Here is a 17,577-nt window from a genome sequence, read left to right on the forward strand (position 1 = left end):
CATGTTGTTATTGTTAATATGAGCTACTTTCTGTCAAGACATTCTGTGCAGGTGATTCTTTTTCTAAGTGTTGCAGTTTGGAAGCACTCGTTTTTATTAACGGGGCGCACTGCTGCCTCCTGCATTATGTGCAAATTCGAAACAGGTGGTGCGCAGGGTGACTTTGACGTGCGCTTCCAAACTCCTGCACATAATTTCTTGACGGAAAGTATTATTGTACAAGTACATTGTCTTACTGTCCTGCTGTCTCTCCTCCTGCAGATACACCAAGATGGGAGCGTAGTCGGCGTACAAATACATGCAGGAGTTGTGGCGCAAGAAGCAGTCGGACGTGATGCGTTTCCTGCTGCAGTACCGCCAGCTGTCCAACCTCTACAGAGCCCCCCGACCCACCAGGCCCGACAAGGACCGCAGGCCTAGCAGGGTGAGTGTTTACTGGGTCTGTAGGCTGGGCTACAAGGCCTAGCAGGGTGAGTGTTTACTGGGTCTGTAGGGTCTGTAGGCTGGGCTACAGGCGGCTTGTGTTATTACTAGAAAGCCTACTTTCCACTCTGAGCTCCCCACCACTTGTATAAAATGCATTTATTTTGGCCAGAAAGGGATTTTTTTATATCTGCAGGGGCGCAGTGGAGTAACAAAGTATTTTTTATTTCCGGTAGGTAAAAGATTCCTTTCTGGCCAAAACATGCATTTTCTACGTGTTATGAGGGGCTGATCCAAACGATATCCTCTCCCTGAAGACGGGGAGGAACTGTGATCATCTCCGTGCAATCAGTACATTGGCCCCCTTCAGTCTGCATACCAGGTTTGATGATGTCATCTATTCTACATGCTAAACAAGGCATTCACACACTTTGACACCCTGGGCAATACAGTTAGAATCATGCTGTTTTTAAACTTCTCCAGTGTCTTCAAAACTATCCGGTCACAACTGCTTGCAGAAGCTTGTGTTGAAGGGGGGGGGGGGGGGGGGGGGGGGCATGGTTTGGTGGCATGGATCTAAGATCCAAGAACCTCTGGGGCAGACTGCAGTATGTGAGACTGCAGGGTTGTCTGTTCGGAGGTGCTGGTGTACATCACAGGCACTCCCCAGGGCTCAGTGCTGTCACCTTTCCTGCTCACCCTATAAACATCTGACATCCGCTTCAACTACAAGACATGCAGTGGTCAGCTGATCCCTCCATCTCAGGGCACAGCACTGTGTGTATGTTTCAGTGTGCTGGGTGCCATTTACGTTAGTTGAAGCGTTTTTCTTTTTTTACAAATGTGCTACATTTCATGATCTAGATCAGGGGTAACCAACCTGGGGTTCGCGATCTACCAGTAGCTCGCGGGAACCTTTCGAGTCGATCGCGAAGTGCTCAGACCCATTGGAATAATGTCAGTGCCGCTCGTCACATACAAATTAATTTTGAGCAGAGCGCTGTGGCTCTGAGTTTGAGAATAGACCCCATCGTCCAAGGGTGTGTGTGTGTGTGTGCGTGTGTGTGGTGGGGGGGTGGTATCTTAGCAACACTGAATGATCTGTCCCATTGGTCGTGTGCTCGTATCATGAGCCAATGGCTGCAGCTCTGAGCTTCCCAGACCCAGGTTCCCATTACGTCATGCCGTAAAGAGAACTGACAGCCACACGGCTGCTACCATATTAGCAGCTGTGAGCGCTCTTCTCTTCTCGTGAAGAAAGCAGGACAGAGTGGTCAAATAAATCCCGCCGTCATTCATACTGTATTTATTCTCCGACCCGACATTAAAATACGGAACAACGTGCTCACGGGGCCTCGTGACAGGCTGCAGACACTTCGAGTTGGGACTACTAGCCGATAGCGCCGCTGCTCCTTCAGTTTTCGTTGTTCGTTGTTATATTTTTTATTATTGGGATTTGATCATTGATGCAAATTCTAAACATATGGATGCAGCTGCAGAAGTTGTGTTGCTTAAAGGAATGCATAGTCTCGTTCTCCTCAAACACAAATATAAAAATGAGACAAATATACTGCATATACCAGTCTGCAATGCAAACTAATAGGCGAGTGCACTCCAGGGCATATGCAAAGGGAAAGAAATAAAGAATGACTTCTGTCCGTGACAATAATCAATGCTACAGTTTGAAATCTGTACACACGCACACATAGAGCAAAAGATATGATAAATATGAAATATGAAAACTTGTTGAAGTACAACGCATGAGTCAAGTAGCTGCTTTTGTATCAAATCCTATTTACTGAGCCTACTGTCATTGAACTGCTGTCCGATACTTATGTGAAATGGCCTTTTCACAAATGAAAATAATAAAATCCAAGTTTAGAACTCGTATGACTGACTCACATCTTAATGACACCCTCAGACTGGCAATCACTAAATATGAACCAGATTTCAAAACGCTTGCAGATAACACAGCAGTCTCATTAAAGGTGGGCTGACCCTGAGAGTATGTCACCATATCTGTGCAAATATATATGGTCATGTTATGCCTATGTCATTTGAACATCTGCCAATGTGAATATTCATTGAAATGAGAAACAAAATATTTCTAATACTAATTATTTCTAATTTGTCTTAATATTATTTGACATTGATAATATAACAAACTTACTATAAGTATTTATTCTAATTTAAGCTTTAGTCTTTGTGTGGATGTGTGCACATGCATTGAGTCTGTCAGAAATAGCAAAAAAACAAGTGTTTTTTCTAACACGTTTTAGTGGTAGATCTTGGCTTACAATTGGGAATAAAATGGGCTCTTGGGCTTGAAAAGGTTGGTTACCACTGATCTAGATTAACGTATGAGTAAACTAAGGCACCAGTACTTGTTTTAGATGTTAGGTATATGTAAGATGTTAGGTATATGTATTTATGACATTTGAGAAAGATTTTGTGTTGCCGAAATCAATATAACACATTTTACAAGCAAAAACAGCAGCACTGTGTTCTATTCCAACAGGCTACGTCATTAGCGTATGTTTACGTCATTATCATATCTTTTTTTGTTTCAACAGGCTACGTCATCTATCGTATCCGTGTGCGGCGTGATGGTCGTGAACGCCCCGTACCGAAGGGAGCCACCTACGGAAAGCCCGTTCACCACGGAGTCAACCAGATCATGTTCGCCCTGCAGCCTGCAGTCCACCGCTGAGGTGAGTCCGACCCTAACCTGGGATAGTGTACAGTAGTAGTGTGGACTAGGGCTGACCCAAAAAAATTGATTAATCGACGTTCAATTGATACGCACGGGAATCGATTTTAACATTTTGAATCGAATAGTCATTAAAAAAGCGTCCGCTTTTGGTCCGAGACGGCCCCATGCTTGCGCCTCGCAGCACCTCGCAACGCCTCCTCTTTCCCCGTGTTAACAAGGAAGTCAACTGAACAAGTGCAGCTGCAGTCCCAGGAGCCAGGAAAAATAAATCGAAAGTGTGGTTGCATTTTAAAATACCCTATTTGAATAAAGGTTGTAGGCTACACGAGAGTGAAAATGACCGCTGGGAAAATCCCTAATTGAGAGTGTAGGCAAGCGCACCACAGCTCAGTGGACATTAAATATAGGCTACCATGTTTGATAAGTCATATAAAAACATTACTTACACCCAAATGAAAATATAAACTCACAGATTATAGATCACTTGGAATTATAACAATCTGTTGAGTATTGCCTGAATAATGCCACTATAAAATCCCAACTTTTATCGATGCGCCATTGCGCTGAGAACCTTGTGGAGCCTGGCGGTGTACATTATACTTGTGCGCGCACCGGAAATTCGAAGATCTGCAATATCATGCGCTGCGTTGTGCATATTGGCTGAGAGTATAATGGCACAAATGAAACTAGGCCTATATTTTTATTTTGGCGATGCAGAGAATTGATTTTGCCGTTGCCAGCGATATCTTTTTTTTTTCTTGTCTGAAGACTGACCTGTTCCATCACTGTGAACTCCCATGCAGCAGAGCAGCTCCTACATACCCAGACCAAAACACCTTTTCTCTTTGGCATTTAATTGCACCTGATCATATTATTGTAATTATGTAGCCTATACTATTTGCCTGTGTTTTTTCTTTTAATTATGCTTTTTTTTGTGCTCCACTTGTTTCAGCCTGTAGGCCTACAGCAATTTGGTCAGCTTTTATTGTTTTAAATGTGCTATATAAATAAAGTTCGATTTAGGCCTTTATTGGAGCAGGTGCTGGCAAATAACTAATTACTGTAATGCCATGCAGTGAAGTTGCGCAAATGTCAACTCAATTAGCAAGCGGAGCTGCTCTCATGCAGCACAATGACTGCAGATCTCTTCTTAATGTTTACTTATTATGGTTTACTTTCAACCATAAACCATAATATGATTGACAAACCTTGGATTATAATTCTTCATCGGTAATTTAACTATGTGGGATTTCTCCATCGGCATCGCATGTCGATAAAAAATGGGATTTCACCAGTGGCATTATTCAGGCAATACTCAACAGATTGTTATAATTCCAAGTGATCTATAATCTGTGAAGTTTATATATTTTTCCCATACACACACTCACAGTCACGTTAACTTTATGATCAATCAAATCAACCGTGGTTGATTTTATTTCTGACAAGTGTCTTGAAGAGTTCATTCATGTTACCGTTCGTTTACAATTGACAGAGGAGTTTGGATTATATATATTTTTATTTGATGGAGAGGTAATGCCTGGTTCAGGCGCTGTTTAATTGTTAAATAAAAGACCAATCCAATATGCGCTCCTCTATCTTCTGCAGCTATATCGCCGTTTTATTTTAAGCCAAATTCATTGTGCGTCAGCGTCACTGCTCGTCTCGCGCCCCCACCCAGTTTATAAGATGCCCCACAACTTTTGTAAAAAGCCTCTTTATATTGAATCTTTCACTGATAGACATCTCAGGGGCAGGTACTGTAGACACAGTAATGATCATCATCTCAGATCCCAGTCCTTAAGTAACATGACATATTAAAGCTAATACAAAAGATTCTATTTTTGAGGGGCGCTGGCCCCTCCTATGTTTAATTTAATTAAGTTTGTCTTGTCTAGACAAACATTCAAAACGCCATTGACAATGGACAGAGTTTAATGTTTGTCTTGTCCATTGACAATGGACAGAGTTTAATGTTTGTTTTGTCACTAACACAAACATTTAATGCCATTAACACCCGAGCGGCAAGGACGGAGTTCTCCGTCCTATCAATTAGTAACACTCGTCGCCCAGGACTGAGATCAATAAAAGGACGGTGATGTATTGATATCAAAACCCATCGCATCGCTCCACAGGCTGGCGTGAATCTAAATCTAAATAATTCCGTCCAATTCTAAGCAAAGATTATGTGTTAGACGGCCCACCGCTAGTCGCGTTAGAATTAATCATACCTCCTGTTGTTGTCGATCTATAGTATGTCAGTGGTGCTCAACTTTCTTCATGTCAAGGACCTCCAGAATTATCTGTATTTGGCCGCGGGACCCCTATCTGTTCCAGAGACCCCCCAGAAGCAAAGATTGAAGTTAAAAACGTCCACAGGGAAAGAATATATATTCAAAGATTCACGCCACATTTTCACAATTTTTCTACAAGCTCGTAGCGCGGCACTTAGTGCCGCACTATGAGCTTGTAAATCTGCTATTTTTCAATAGCTAAAGCATAACATAATCCCAAAAGGGGTTCCCGTCCTTGAATGGGTTAATGTAATAAATACCCCCGGGCGTTTAACTTAACAATGAACAGTGTCTGTTTTGTCTGTCACTGAGCAAATCGACATATATATGTTATGTTATGATATCGTCATGATGTGAGATGATAAGGGTTGGTAAAAAGCCCCTCACTTCACACAGGAGTGATTTTTTTCAAACAATGCGATGCTGCCTCATCAGAGTTTGTGTATATATTGTCAGTTACTTGCATTAGAGGAGCTAACTTTCTGTTTCTATATCTCAGACACGAGGAGCTGCCATGTGGATGAAACAGCAGACGCAGGACATCGACTCTGCTTCGGACACAGAGAGCAAAGACCTGCAGCCGCCGTCTGCGTCTGTGAGCCATCACCAACACCACTGAGGGGAGGAGATTGTGTTTTCAGCCAGGTTGGCATTTAATGCTCCTCCCACCTCCGGTGAACTCTCACATTTCTGACATTGAGGCACAGGAACACTTTGGTCACTTTTTTTATTTTTTATATGAAGTATATTTAATGGTTTTTCACTTGGGTGACTTTGTGAGTGTGTGTTGGTGTTTCTCGCTTATCAAATCCAGAATTGATTGATTGATTGAAATATTTATTAACAGTTTGCATTACACTTGTTTACAACAGGGTCCACCATGTTCAATTCATCAAAACATTTAGAGACGTACAAATAGACACTTCTATATAGTTAAAGAACAGAACAGGAATTAATCATAAAGGAAGCAAAAATGGAAAAGAAACGTATACAGTGAGGGGAAAAATGGGGGAAGCAAATATGAGTTAAAAATGTTCCCTCTGAAAGAATATATATTCAAAGATTTGTGCCACATTTTCACGATTTTTCAAAAATATCAGACCTACAAGCTTGTAGTGTGGCACTCGGTGCTGCGCTATGAGCTTTAGATCTGCTATTTTTCAACAGCTAAAGCATGACAATGCTTAAAACACCAAAATGGGTTCCCGCCCAAAATGGGTTAAATATTGGCTGTGATGCGTGGTCCGGGTTGCACAGCTCACGGGACATACAATTTAATTTCAGCTATGAACATTTGTTATTTTAAATAATAAATGTTTTATGTATTTAAATTAAATACATATTTTATTGTTTGAATTAAAGAATATAACATTATTTGATACAACTATAATACATTTCAACATTTTATTGTTGAACTAAATGATAGAACATTATTTATATAAATAATGAGCATTTTTAAGCACAAGATAAATTGGGCTACAGTACCGTTCAGTGACGAGCACTTTGTTATTTTAGTTTGCTTTAAGCACAAGATAAATTGGGCTACAGTACCGTTCAGTGACGAGCACTTTGTTATTTTAGTTTGCTTTAAGCACAAGATAAATTGGGCTACAGTACCGTTCAGTGACGAGCACTTTGTTATTTTATTTTGGTTTCCATTCAGTCTTGTGTCGAAGCACTTCAATCTATATTTGCTTCATATTTAATATTGTAAGGCAGTGATTCGCCACCAGTGGTCCGGTTCCAGGTGGTCCCCATACAGCTAAATGATATCAGTTGGTAACCAAATGGACCCTTATTAGATCTTCAAGTCTTGAGAGTGTAAAATGAAGGCAATCAGCATCAAATGAAGCACAGCTTGACACTGACAAAAATGAACCGATCTACAAGCTCACAGCGTGCTGCAGAGTAAGGGCCGATTCATACTCCTATTTTTACCGCTGTTTCGGCGCTGTAGTGCCGAAATGATTTCGGCTCGTCAGAAATTTTCAGTAGCACCGAAGAGCCGACTTTAGGACGGTACCCGCCCCACCCCCCCCGAACCTCAAATGACGTCAAATTGTAGGCTCTACAGAGCCGAACCGACTTTTATTCGGCTCTAAAATAGGAGTATGAATCGGCCCTTATCCTATGTCCTAGGAGAGGTGGTGTAGAAAAACATTAGGCAACATTTGGAATAGAATGATCCGATCATACCGTTCTATAGTCTATGCTTTATTGTTGCTACACTGCCTGTCTTTGGGCATTGTTGCACATAGGAGTAAGAGACTCATCATTGCACTGAATTGTTATATTCCTGGAAATTGGGTTCTGTAAATTCATTGGTAAAAATGTGTGGGAATCCTGTGAAGCGATCATAGTGCCCTTAAATTATTTGATCTGTGTTTATTACTGCAGTCGAGTGCTGATGTTTTATCCAGTGTTTTATTGTCCACTAATTGTCTACCACATCAGTAGATTAGTGTAATGTTTTTTTTAACTTGTAGTCAGCTCAATGAATGAACTGGTTGGTGGTGACGTGTGATAAGTCTGTCAGGGACACCTATGGGTGTAGTGGTGAAATATTAAAGTTCCTCTCCACCTGTAAACAAGTCCAAATACACTATTTCCACAGCTATTGTTTGGTGAAAGCGCTCCTTGGCGTTGCTGAAATGGTGAATATTTTCAGCTCCATCCATAGTTTTAAAGAATTAAATGTTTCTTCTGTATTCTCTTTTTTTCATAGCTTGTTGTGCAGAGTCTGGTGTTCATAAGAAAATAATAACAACATGCTTCTTTCTCTGTTGGTGTCAACAAACACAAGAAACAAGCAGCCTAAATTGCAATGGGTTCAATATGAACTAACCTTCAGTAATTAAATATTGTAACTATAACTCATGGGTTAATTATTATCCATTTTAAGTTATTTCAAAGTACATTGTGTGGTCTGTTATATATTTATGTTATAGATATTTTTTTAACCCTATTTTCAAATATAACTTTACTCAACTCAACCCTACAAAAGGTAATTCATTTAAGGCAGCAGAGGAAACATACTGTGGTTCTAGGCCTGTTACTGATTTTGTCCACTTGAGGGCGACAGAGACCGTAGAATAAAAACGGATTCAGCTCTGTTGAGGCTGAGCTGCGGTGGGATCCATAATAACGCACGTGCATGTATTTAAGTCATCAGGTCGTGCGTGCCACCTCTTGCACACCACCACCACACACAGTCACTGACACGCCCAAACAAGCACGCTGCTAGTGTTTGTTACAAGACGTTTGTTTTAATATTAAACACCTCGGAATGTAACTTTCATTGACATGAACAGTGTTTTTTACCAGCTGGCGGAAAACTAAAACAAAGAAGCACTATATAGTCTTAGTCTTAGTCAAATACATTTTAGGTTTGAACATGCAATACAGACATATATTTAGTTTTAATATGAAAAATGTCTCATTTTATTTTTAGTAACAAAACAATGTACATCATGACCATGATCGTATCATGGTCTGCCCTACTCTCCCTGAAAAGTGCATGACTAACAGTGCATACTGCAGATATGACATTCATTCAATTACAATGTTCATGGAAACTAAAGGGATGGAGACTAGAGGAATGGAGTTAATCAATGATAATATTTTATTTGTGGATATAAATTATATATTTCCCCTCAAATATCTTAGTTTTACCAACATTGTTAATGTGAAATAGTTTCTATATGCTTATTTATTTAGATTGTGTAAATTGCTATAGCTATTGGAGCTCTGGTGGTCCCAGACAGACAGGGGACGTAAAGAGGAAATTATGCCCGGGTAGAAGGCTTCATGACTGGGGGAGACTGGGAGGAGTGACTGGTGTTGACATCGCGGATCGTCTGACTCTGCCAAAATGGAACAGTTGCCATTAAAAAAAACACATCCATTCAGTTTCATTGTAACAAAGATTTTCGATCATAATTCATATTTTTGGTGGTGTTACAGCGTGACAGACAGACAGACACACAGACAGACAGACATGTTCTGCTAGGTCTCATAGTTAGTGCTCACTGCGTTCGCAAAAAGAAAGACAAAGTGTAGTGTGCCTGCACACAACACCATGCGTTGATGCCATGTGTGCATATGTGCAGGCACCCAACACCACGTCCATGGCACCACTCAGTTCACACGGGTGTGATTTTTTTTTTTTTATAATTAATGAAAATATGTACATCTTTCATGCACAGGAAATACTCTCCTGTCAAACCAGCAACTTATCAATATTTATTTTGTCATAAGGTTTGCATTTTATAGCTTAATTTAGGCTACAGCTAATAATATTATCCATGTCATGTTGTGTTTGACCTCCTCCAGGAGGCGCTATGCCATTATATAATATTATCCATGTCATGTTGTGTTCCTCCTCCAGGAGGCGCTATGCCATTATGAGACAGAGTCTGATCCAGTTCCGTTCAACGGTCAACATGTATGTCAACCGCAAAAGATACTGCAAGGTACAGTACAGTACAGTACAGTACGCTATTTTGATCCTTTTATTAACTGGATATTTCACTTTCAAACATGCTCGGGGTCATTTGATCATATTAGGCCTACTCAGGCTTTTGAGAGCACGGCCACACCGTTTATACATTTCTTGTTTCAATTAGATATTTGATATTCCTTTTATCAGACTTTATCCCTTTCCTATTAAAGAAAAGCTTTATTAAAAATACATGAAAAAAGTAATTGAAAAAAACACTCATTAGAAGGCCTGTTTTCAATGAATCTAACATGGTTAAAATGGAGTTTGAAGTTACAATGGGTTTATAGAGGAATTTAATATCAAATGAATACTGAATGAAACAACTTAAAAACTGTCTTGGGTGCTCACAATGCCCAAATAGACTTTAAAATGTCCACAACACCAACGAGGTTTTTATTGATTGATTGAAATATGTATTAACAGTTTGTAGAATTACAGTACATTTCAAGCACAAACTCAATACAGAGACTGTTAACTGTGAGTGGACGACCCAATTAAGCATTACACTTGTTTACAACAGGGTCAACATTGTTCAATTCATCAAAACATATACAGACATACAAATAGACACTTCTATGTAGTTAAAGAACAGAACAGGAATTCATCATATATAAGCAAAAAAGGGAAAAGATCCCTTTTGAAGGAGATTTTAAAATGTTGCATATACAGTACCTCAACCCTCTTCCACCAATTCTCCCTTTTGACCATAAGAAACAACAGTAAACACGATGATTCAATGCCGGTTTTCAAAGCAACATACAGCCTAGCTTTCCTTACTTGTGCTTATCCAAGGGCCATTTTTTGGGGTTCACGATAGTTCTTCTACAGTGATGTTACAGTTATTTTAAATTGTTGTTTGCTGTTTACAGGTGCGTTGGGATGACCGCAGGCGAAGAGACAGGGTAAGGATCAAACCTTTGTGTCATCTGTGCATACTGTAAATACTGTACATACATACACAGACCAACAGATGGAAGCTAAACCCTAATACTTGTGTCATCTGTGCATACATACACAGACCAACACATGGAAGCTAAACTAAACCAAAAGACAAGATACATGTCGTCACTGCCGTACCTAACCCTATAGCCTGCCCTGTATGGAATCACGGCACTCCATCTTTAAATAGCTCTACCGTACCACCTAATCCCTACAGCCCATCATCACTGCTACTGGGGATGCATTTGAAATTGTTCTGTAATGCATTTGTGTATTCTATGTACAGTAATGATGTTTTTATTGTTCTATACTGACTGACAGTGTGCCAAAGCAGGTCATGATGGACACAGTGTTCTCAGGATTTTGCTGGAAATGGAAAATAACCTCCCTTTTTCTTACAAAAACAGGGACTCACACACTTTCAGGCACGCACACACACACACACACACACACACACACACACACACACACACACACACACACACACACACACACACACACACACATTGATGTTCTCTCTCTCTCTCTTCCAGGAGCTGATGAAGAGAGAGGTGGTGAATGTCACACACCTGGTGATTCCTGCCGAGCTGGGAGCCTTACTGCAGACCGCACTAAGTCAGTGGCCGCGGTTACATCATGAGGGCTTTTCATTCAGAATAAAACCTTCAGATTAAAATAATTCGGAAGTAATGTCTCTCTCTCTCCCCCCCACTCTCTCTCTCTCTCTCTCCCTCTCTCTCTCTCTCTCTCTCTCTCTCTCCCTCTCCCTCCCTCCCTCTCTCTCTCTCTCTCTCCCTCTCTCTCTCTCCCCCCCACTCTCTCTCTCCCTCTCTCTCTCCCCCCTCCCTCTCTCTCTCCAGGTGGTAAGGTGTTGCATTCTGACTGCCTGGCCATGCTCCAGGCTCCTCACATCAGGGAGGAGGCTCAGCACACTCTGCCTCTGGACATCAACAACTACCCCTTCTACCGCTACGCACAGGCCTACTTTCAGGGTCCGTTACACCTTATTATAGAACACCCTTCTACCGCTACGCACAGGCCTACTTCAGGGTCCGTTACACCTTATTATAGAACACCCTTCTACCGCTACGCACAGGCCTACTTCAGGGTCCGTTACACCTTATTATAGAACACCCTTCTACCGCTACGCACAGGCCTACTTCAGGGTCCGTTACACCTTATTATAGTACACCCTTCTACCGCTACGCACAGGCCTACTTCAGGGTCCGTTACACCTTATTATAGTACACTAACATATCCTTCTACCGCTACGCACAGGCCTACTTCAGGGTCCGTTACACCTTATTATAGAACACCCTTCTACCGCTACGCACAGGCCTACTTCAGGGTCCGTTACACCTTATTATAGAACACCCTTCTACCGCTACGCACAGGCCTACTTCAGGGTCCGTTACACCTTATTATAGTACACTAACATATCCTTCTACCGCTATGCACAGGCCTACTTCAGGGTCCGTTACACCTTATTATAGAACACCCTTCTACCGCTACGCACAGGCCTACTTCAGGGTCCGTTACACCTTATTATAGAACACCCTTCTACCGCTACGCACAGGCCTACTTCAGGGTCCGTTACACCTTATTATAGTGCACTAACATATCCTTCTACCGCTACGCACAGGCCTACTTCAGGGTCCGTTACACCTTATTATAGAACACCCTTCTACCGCTACGCACAGGCCTACTTCAGGGTCCGTTACACCATATTATAGTACACTAACATATCCTTCTAGTGCCTTCTATGTTGGTTTTCTCTTGCATTTGGTGGTGAGTGTGGGAAAGAAGGGCCAGGTCAAATGGCATCCAGTGGACACCTTGGACACAGTTAGATGACCTTGATTTTGCTGACGCTCTATTTGGGTGTACGGTTAATAAGATGTACCTCCTCTTGTACCTCTCCCTATCCATGTAGGAACCAAAGTTTGGAATGCTGATGGTTCCTATTGAGGCGCCACTGACCCGGATAGACGAGGACCTCCGAGAAGAAGCCCTGGGACTTTTCATCATGGTGGGACCTCATCTGTGCTCTCACTTCCTCCTCTTGTGAACTAGTGTTCCAAAAGGCCTTTGTTTCGTCTGTGAACCTGTCCCTTGACCCCGTTATGTTTGTCATCTTCTAAAAGAGTTACAGATACAAAGCCTGATTTGTTGACTCTGTTTAGATTCATTGAGGTTAGAGTCTAACATCAGCTGTGGATGAGCTGTGCAAACGTTTGAAATAAGCCTGGCATTCATCATGAAGCTATATAGAGGGTATGCACATCATGCATATATATTTTTTTAAACATATGTTTATTCAATTTCTTTACAGTACAAATAAGTATATTCAAAACAATTGACATATATTTTTTACCCCCCCCCACATCCCCATGGCAGCACAAATACAAACAAAATCTCATCACAAAATGTTTTGACAATAAATACAGAACAAAAATAAATAAATAATGACAAAACGAAAAATAAAACGAAAATAAAACACATTACATACAGTTAAACAAACAAAATACACAATGTCCGTCACAGTTCCCTACCCCCACCCCACTCAGTTCATCATGCATAGTTTGAGTGTCAAATCGAGTGGCAGGGTGAGTTGCAAAGTGAGTTTAACCTTGTTTAATGCAATTCAATTCAAAGGGCTTTATTGGCATGAGAAAACATACGTTTACATTGCCAAAGCAGAAAGAACAATACAACAATACAGCAATACAATCAAAACAAAAATTATGTACTTTGAAGGTCAGAATCATCAATAGATCAACTTCTGTGTACCAAGATCACTCAATGCAGGTATAGTGCAGGAATATACACAATGATTAGTCTTTAGGGTGGTTGTGTTCCATTTGATATCCTTCTCCTATCACAGCAACTCACAAATCTTGCTGCTGTGTTTGCACATTGTTGTACTTCAGCCCAGCAGATATGGGAGTATTTTGTCATTGGTCATGTTTTCAAAATCTCCGTGTGTGGTTGTAATCTGTGGGAAGTATGTGTCTCTGATGTCTTGGTACAATGGACAGATGGTTAGGAAGTGTAGCTCGGTTTCCACTTAATGCAACCACACAGGACTTTTCTGTTTGGATGTATGTAGGATGATGATGTCACACGCATACCCTCTATATTGGCCAGTCTTACACCAAGATAAGACCTTTATGGCTTCCGCTGTTGAAAATCAGGCGCCAAAGACAGTACAGTAATTAAACGAGCCTCATCTCACCCAAGCACGGTGAAATAACAAGGACTGGCAAAACTCCCCCACAACATTATCTACGATAGTACCTTTCCTTTCCTTAGTCCAGTTACCCTGGGTAAACATAGTACATTTCCTTTCCTTAGTCCAGTTACCCTGGGTAAACATAGTACATTTCCTTTCCTTAGTCTGGTTACCCTGGGTAAACATAGTACCTTTCCTTTCCTTAGTCCAGTTACCCTGGGTAAACATAGTACCTTTCCTTTCCTTAGTCCAGTTACCCTGGGTAAACATAGTACCTTTCCTTTCTTTAGTCCAGTTACCCTGGGTAAACATAGTACATTTCCTTTCCTTAGTCTGGTTACCCTGGGTAAACATAGTACCTTTCCTTTCCTTAGTCCAGTTACCCTGGGTAAACATAGTACCTTTCCTTTCCTTAGTCCAGTTACCCTGGGTAAACATAGTACCTTTCCTTTCTTTAGTCCAGTTACCCTGGGTAAACATAGTACCTTTCCTTTCCTTAGTCCAGTTACCCTGGGTAAACATAGTACCTTTCCTTTCCTTAGTCCAGTTACCCTGGGTAAACATAGTACCTTTCCTTTCCTTAGTCCGGTTACCCTGGGTAAACATAGTACCTTTCCTTTCCTTAGTCCAGTTACCCTGGGTAAACATAGTACCTTTCCTTTCCTTAGTCCAGTTACCCTGGGTAAACATAGTATCTTTCCTTTCCTTAGTCCAGTTACCCTGGGTAAACATAGTACCTTTCCTTTCCTTAGTCCAGTTACCCTGGGTAAACATAGTACCTTTCTTTTCCTTTCCCTGTAGGTGTTGAGGTTCATGGGCGACCCCCACCTGAACGGCGCTCCCGAGAACCTGTTCGGGAACTACATCATCCAGCGCGGCCTCTCCTCGCCGGGCTTGAGGGACGAGATCATGTCCCAGGTGGCCAATCAGGTGTGGCGGAACTTCAACCCCCACAACGCCGACCGGGGCTGGCTGCTGCTGCTGGCCTGCGCCTGCGCCTTCGCACCGTCGCCCAAGCTGGAGAAACACCTGCTGAAGTGAGTGTTACGGCGCGCATGCATGCGCGCCGCGGGCACACAGACTGAATAACTCTTCCTATTAGGGCTGGGACTAATTGCGATTAATTTAGATTAATTAACTACAGAAAAAATTATTGCGATTAACTACAGATAAATTAATCGCACCTTTTTTTTCACCGCGGAACGTTTCTCACTGGGCGCTTTACTATAGTACTGAAAACTGGAAATAATAAAAAGTCACCCCATTTTGTGTTGCCTAGAACTGGAGGTCTGACAAAAAACAGTAACAATATGAAGTAAGTACAGCTTTGTGATGTCACTGAGATGTACTTGTTACTGTTACTATTTTTTTTTCAGACCTCCAGTTCTAGGCAACACAGAATGGGGTGACTTTTTATTATTATTTCCACAACAGGTATATTAATGACAGTAAAATGTTGAAAATGAGTGGTATCCTGTAGTCACTAATTCATTGATTCACTGGGATATCAAAAAACATTAAAAAAGGTTTCTCGCTGTTCTCAGGTTGAATTTTGATATGCGATTAAAATGCGATTAATCTAGATTAATTAACTACAAAGCCTCTGATTAATTAGATTTTTTTTTTTAATCGAGTCCCATCTCTACTTCCTACTAATGACACTCGTCTCACGTTACCAGGCGGTTGCCTCTCGCAAATTTCCAAATGCTTCCGTCATACAGTCTGGAGCAACGGAAGAGCTATTCATGAGTAAGCGATAAAGCGGAAGTGGAGCCTCCTCCCCACTTCCGTTTCGTCTTTACAGTCGCGCACATTTATTTTAATCATCTAAGCATAATATAGCTTGTTGCTTAGCATCTTATAAGCATATTTTTTTTAATATATTTTCGTGAATGGAAATGGCAGCTTCCTTACTCGGCTTATGGGGGCTATTTTTTCGGCTTAGGTCTTGAGGTTGTGTCTTTGTTTTGTTATTATATTATACTTGTTGTGTTCTATTGTATTGTGTGTGTGTGTGTGTGTGTGTGTGTGTGTGTGTGTGTGTGTTTGTCGTCTGTTGTGGTGTGTGTGTGTGTGTGTGTGTGTGTGTGTGTCTGTTGTAGTGTGTGTGTGTCTTGTAACACTGTATGCGGTAAGTAACAAATATGGCATGCAATGAGTGAGGACATTCAAAGGCATCATAATGATCTACTTGACCTTACTTAACTACTGAATAAATCTAATGCTTCCCTTGACCCTTGACCTGTGTCTCTACAGGTTTGTGTCTGACCATGCCCCCGTTGGTTGCCAGGCGCTGCTGCAACACAGACTCATCCAGGCCAATCAGAAGTCCCAGTTGAGTGCAGGCCCCGCCCTCGAGACCGCACGGACCTACCCGCTGTCCCTGCTGGAGTGGACGGCCAATAGGAAGAAGGCTAACATGGTGCTGCAGGTGTATTGCTTAGACGGTGAGCTTCTCTCTCTCTCTAGGAGATTTAGGTCACATTCTCACCTGATACTTCGGTAGACTTGATGCGTATGGGCGGGGAAATTGAACCAAAAGTGTCAAATAATGTTTTATGAGCTGTTTCTCAACAACCAAAAGTGTCAAATAATGTTTTAGGAGCTGTTTCTCAACAACCAAAAGTGTCAAATAATGTTTTAGGAGCTGTTTCTCAACAACCAAAAGTGTCAAAAGTTGACAAAATAATTTGACAAAATAATTTGACAAAATAATTTGACAAAATAATTTGACAAAATAATTTGACAAAATAATTTGACAAAATAATTTGACAAAATAATTTGACAAAAAGTATTTGACAAAAAGTATTTGACAAAAAGTATTTTGTAAAAAGTATTTTGTAAAAAGTATTTTGTAAAAAGTATTTTGTAAAAAGTATTTTTTTAAAAGTATTTTGTCAAATTTGACAAAAAATTTGACAAAATAATTTGCCTGCAAAATAATTTGCCTGCAAAATAATTTGCCTGCAAAATAATTTGCCAAAACCCTAATTTGCCAAAACCCTAATTTGCCAAAACCCTAATTTGCCTGCAAAATAATTTGCCTGCAAAATAATTTGCCTGCAAAATAATTTGACAAAATAATTTGACAAAATAATTTGACAAAATAATTTGACAAAATAATTTGACAAAGTATTTTGTAAAAAGTATTTTGTAAAAAGTATTTTGTAAAAAGTATTTTGTAAAAAGTATTTTGTAAAAAGTATTTTGTAAAAAGTATTTTGTAAAAAGTATTATATTATAATATAAATAATTTGACAAAATAATTTGACAAAATAATTTGACAAAATAATTTGACAAAATAATTTGACAAAATAATTTGACAAAATAATTTGACAAAATAATTTGACAAAATAATTTGACAAAATAATTTGACAAAATAATTTGACAAAATAATTTGACAAAATAATTTGACAAAATAATTTGACAAAATAATTTGACAAAATAATTTGACAAAATAATTTGACAAAATAATTTG

At 40.5% G+C, this 17,577-nt stretch overlaps 2 protein-coding genes across 2 annotated transcripts in view; both read left to right on the plus strand.

Annotated features, from left to right (window-relative positions):
• Positions 1–8,135, plus strand: part of LOC308332382 (uncharacterized protein) — a 42,771-nt gene extending 34,636 nt beyond the window's left edge. Inside the window, exons 4-5 of the mRNA XM_080788263.1 lie at positions 2,997–3,134; positions 5,927–8,135. Of these exons, the coding sequence (XP_080644389.1) occupies positions 2,997–3,134; positions 5,927–6,046 (258 nt within the window). The 3' untranslated portion in view covers positions 6,047–8,135. The remainder of the gene's footprint in view (positions 1–2,996; positions 3,135–5,926) is intronic.
• A 753-nt stretch (positions 8,136–8,888) lies between these two features.
• On the plus strand, positions 8,889–16,546 carry LOC308331800 (unconventional myosin-XV-like; the record flags this gene model as incomplete). The annotated part of the gene is made up of 8 exons (XM_080787293.1): positions 8,889–8,917; positions 9,815–9,899; positions 10,798–10,830; positions 11,401–11,482; positions 11,728–11,975; positions 12,801–12,896; positions 14,901–15,136; positions 16,356–16,546. Coding segments are annotated over 8 exons (1,000 nt in total), but the record flags the coding sequence as incomplete, so codon positions are not given.
• Between the last annotated feature and the right edge of the window lie 1,031 nt (positions 16,547–17,577).

The sequence above is a fragment of the Protomyctophum bolini genome (assembly GCF_963924005.1).
Source record: "Protomyctophum bolini genome assembly, chromosome: 17".
Taxonomy (NCBI): domain Eukaryota; kingdom Metazoa; phylum Chordata; class Actinopteri; order Myctophiformes; family Myctophidae; genus Protomyctophum; species Protomyctophum bolini.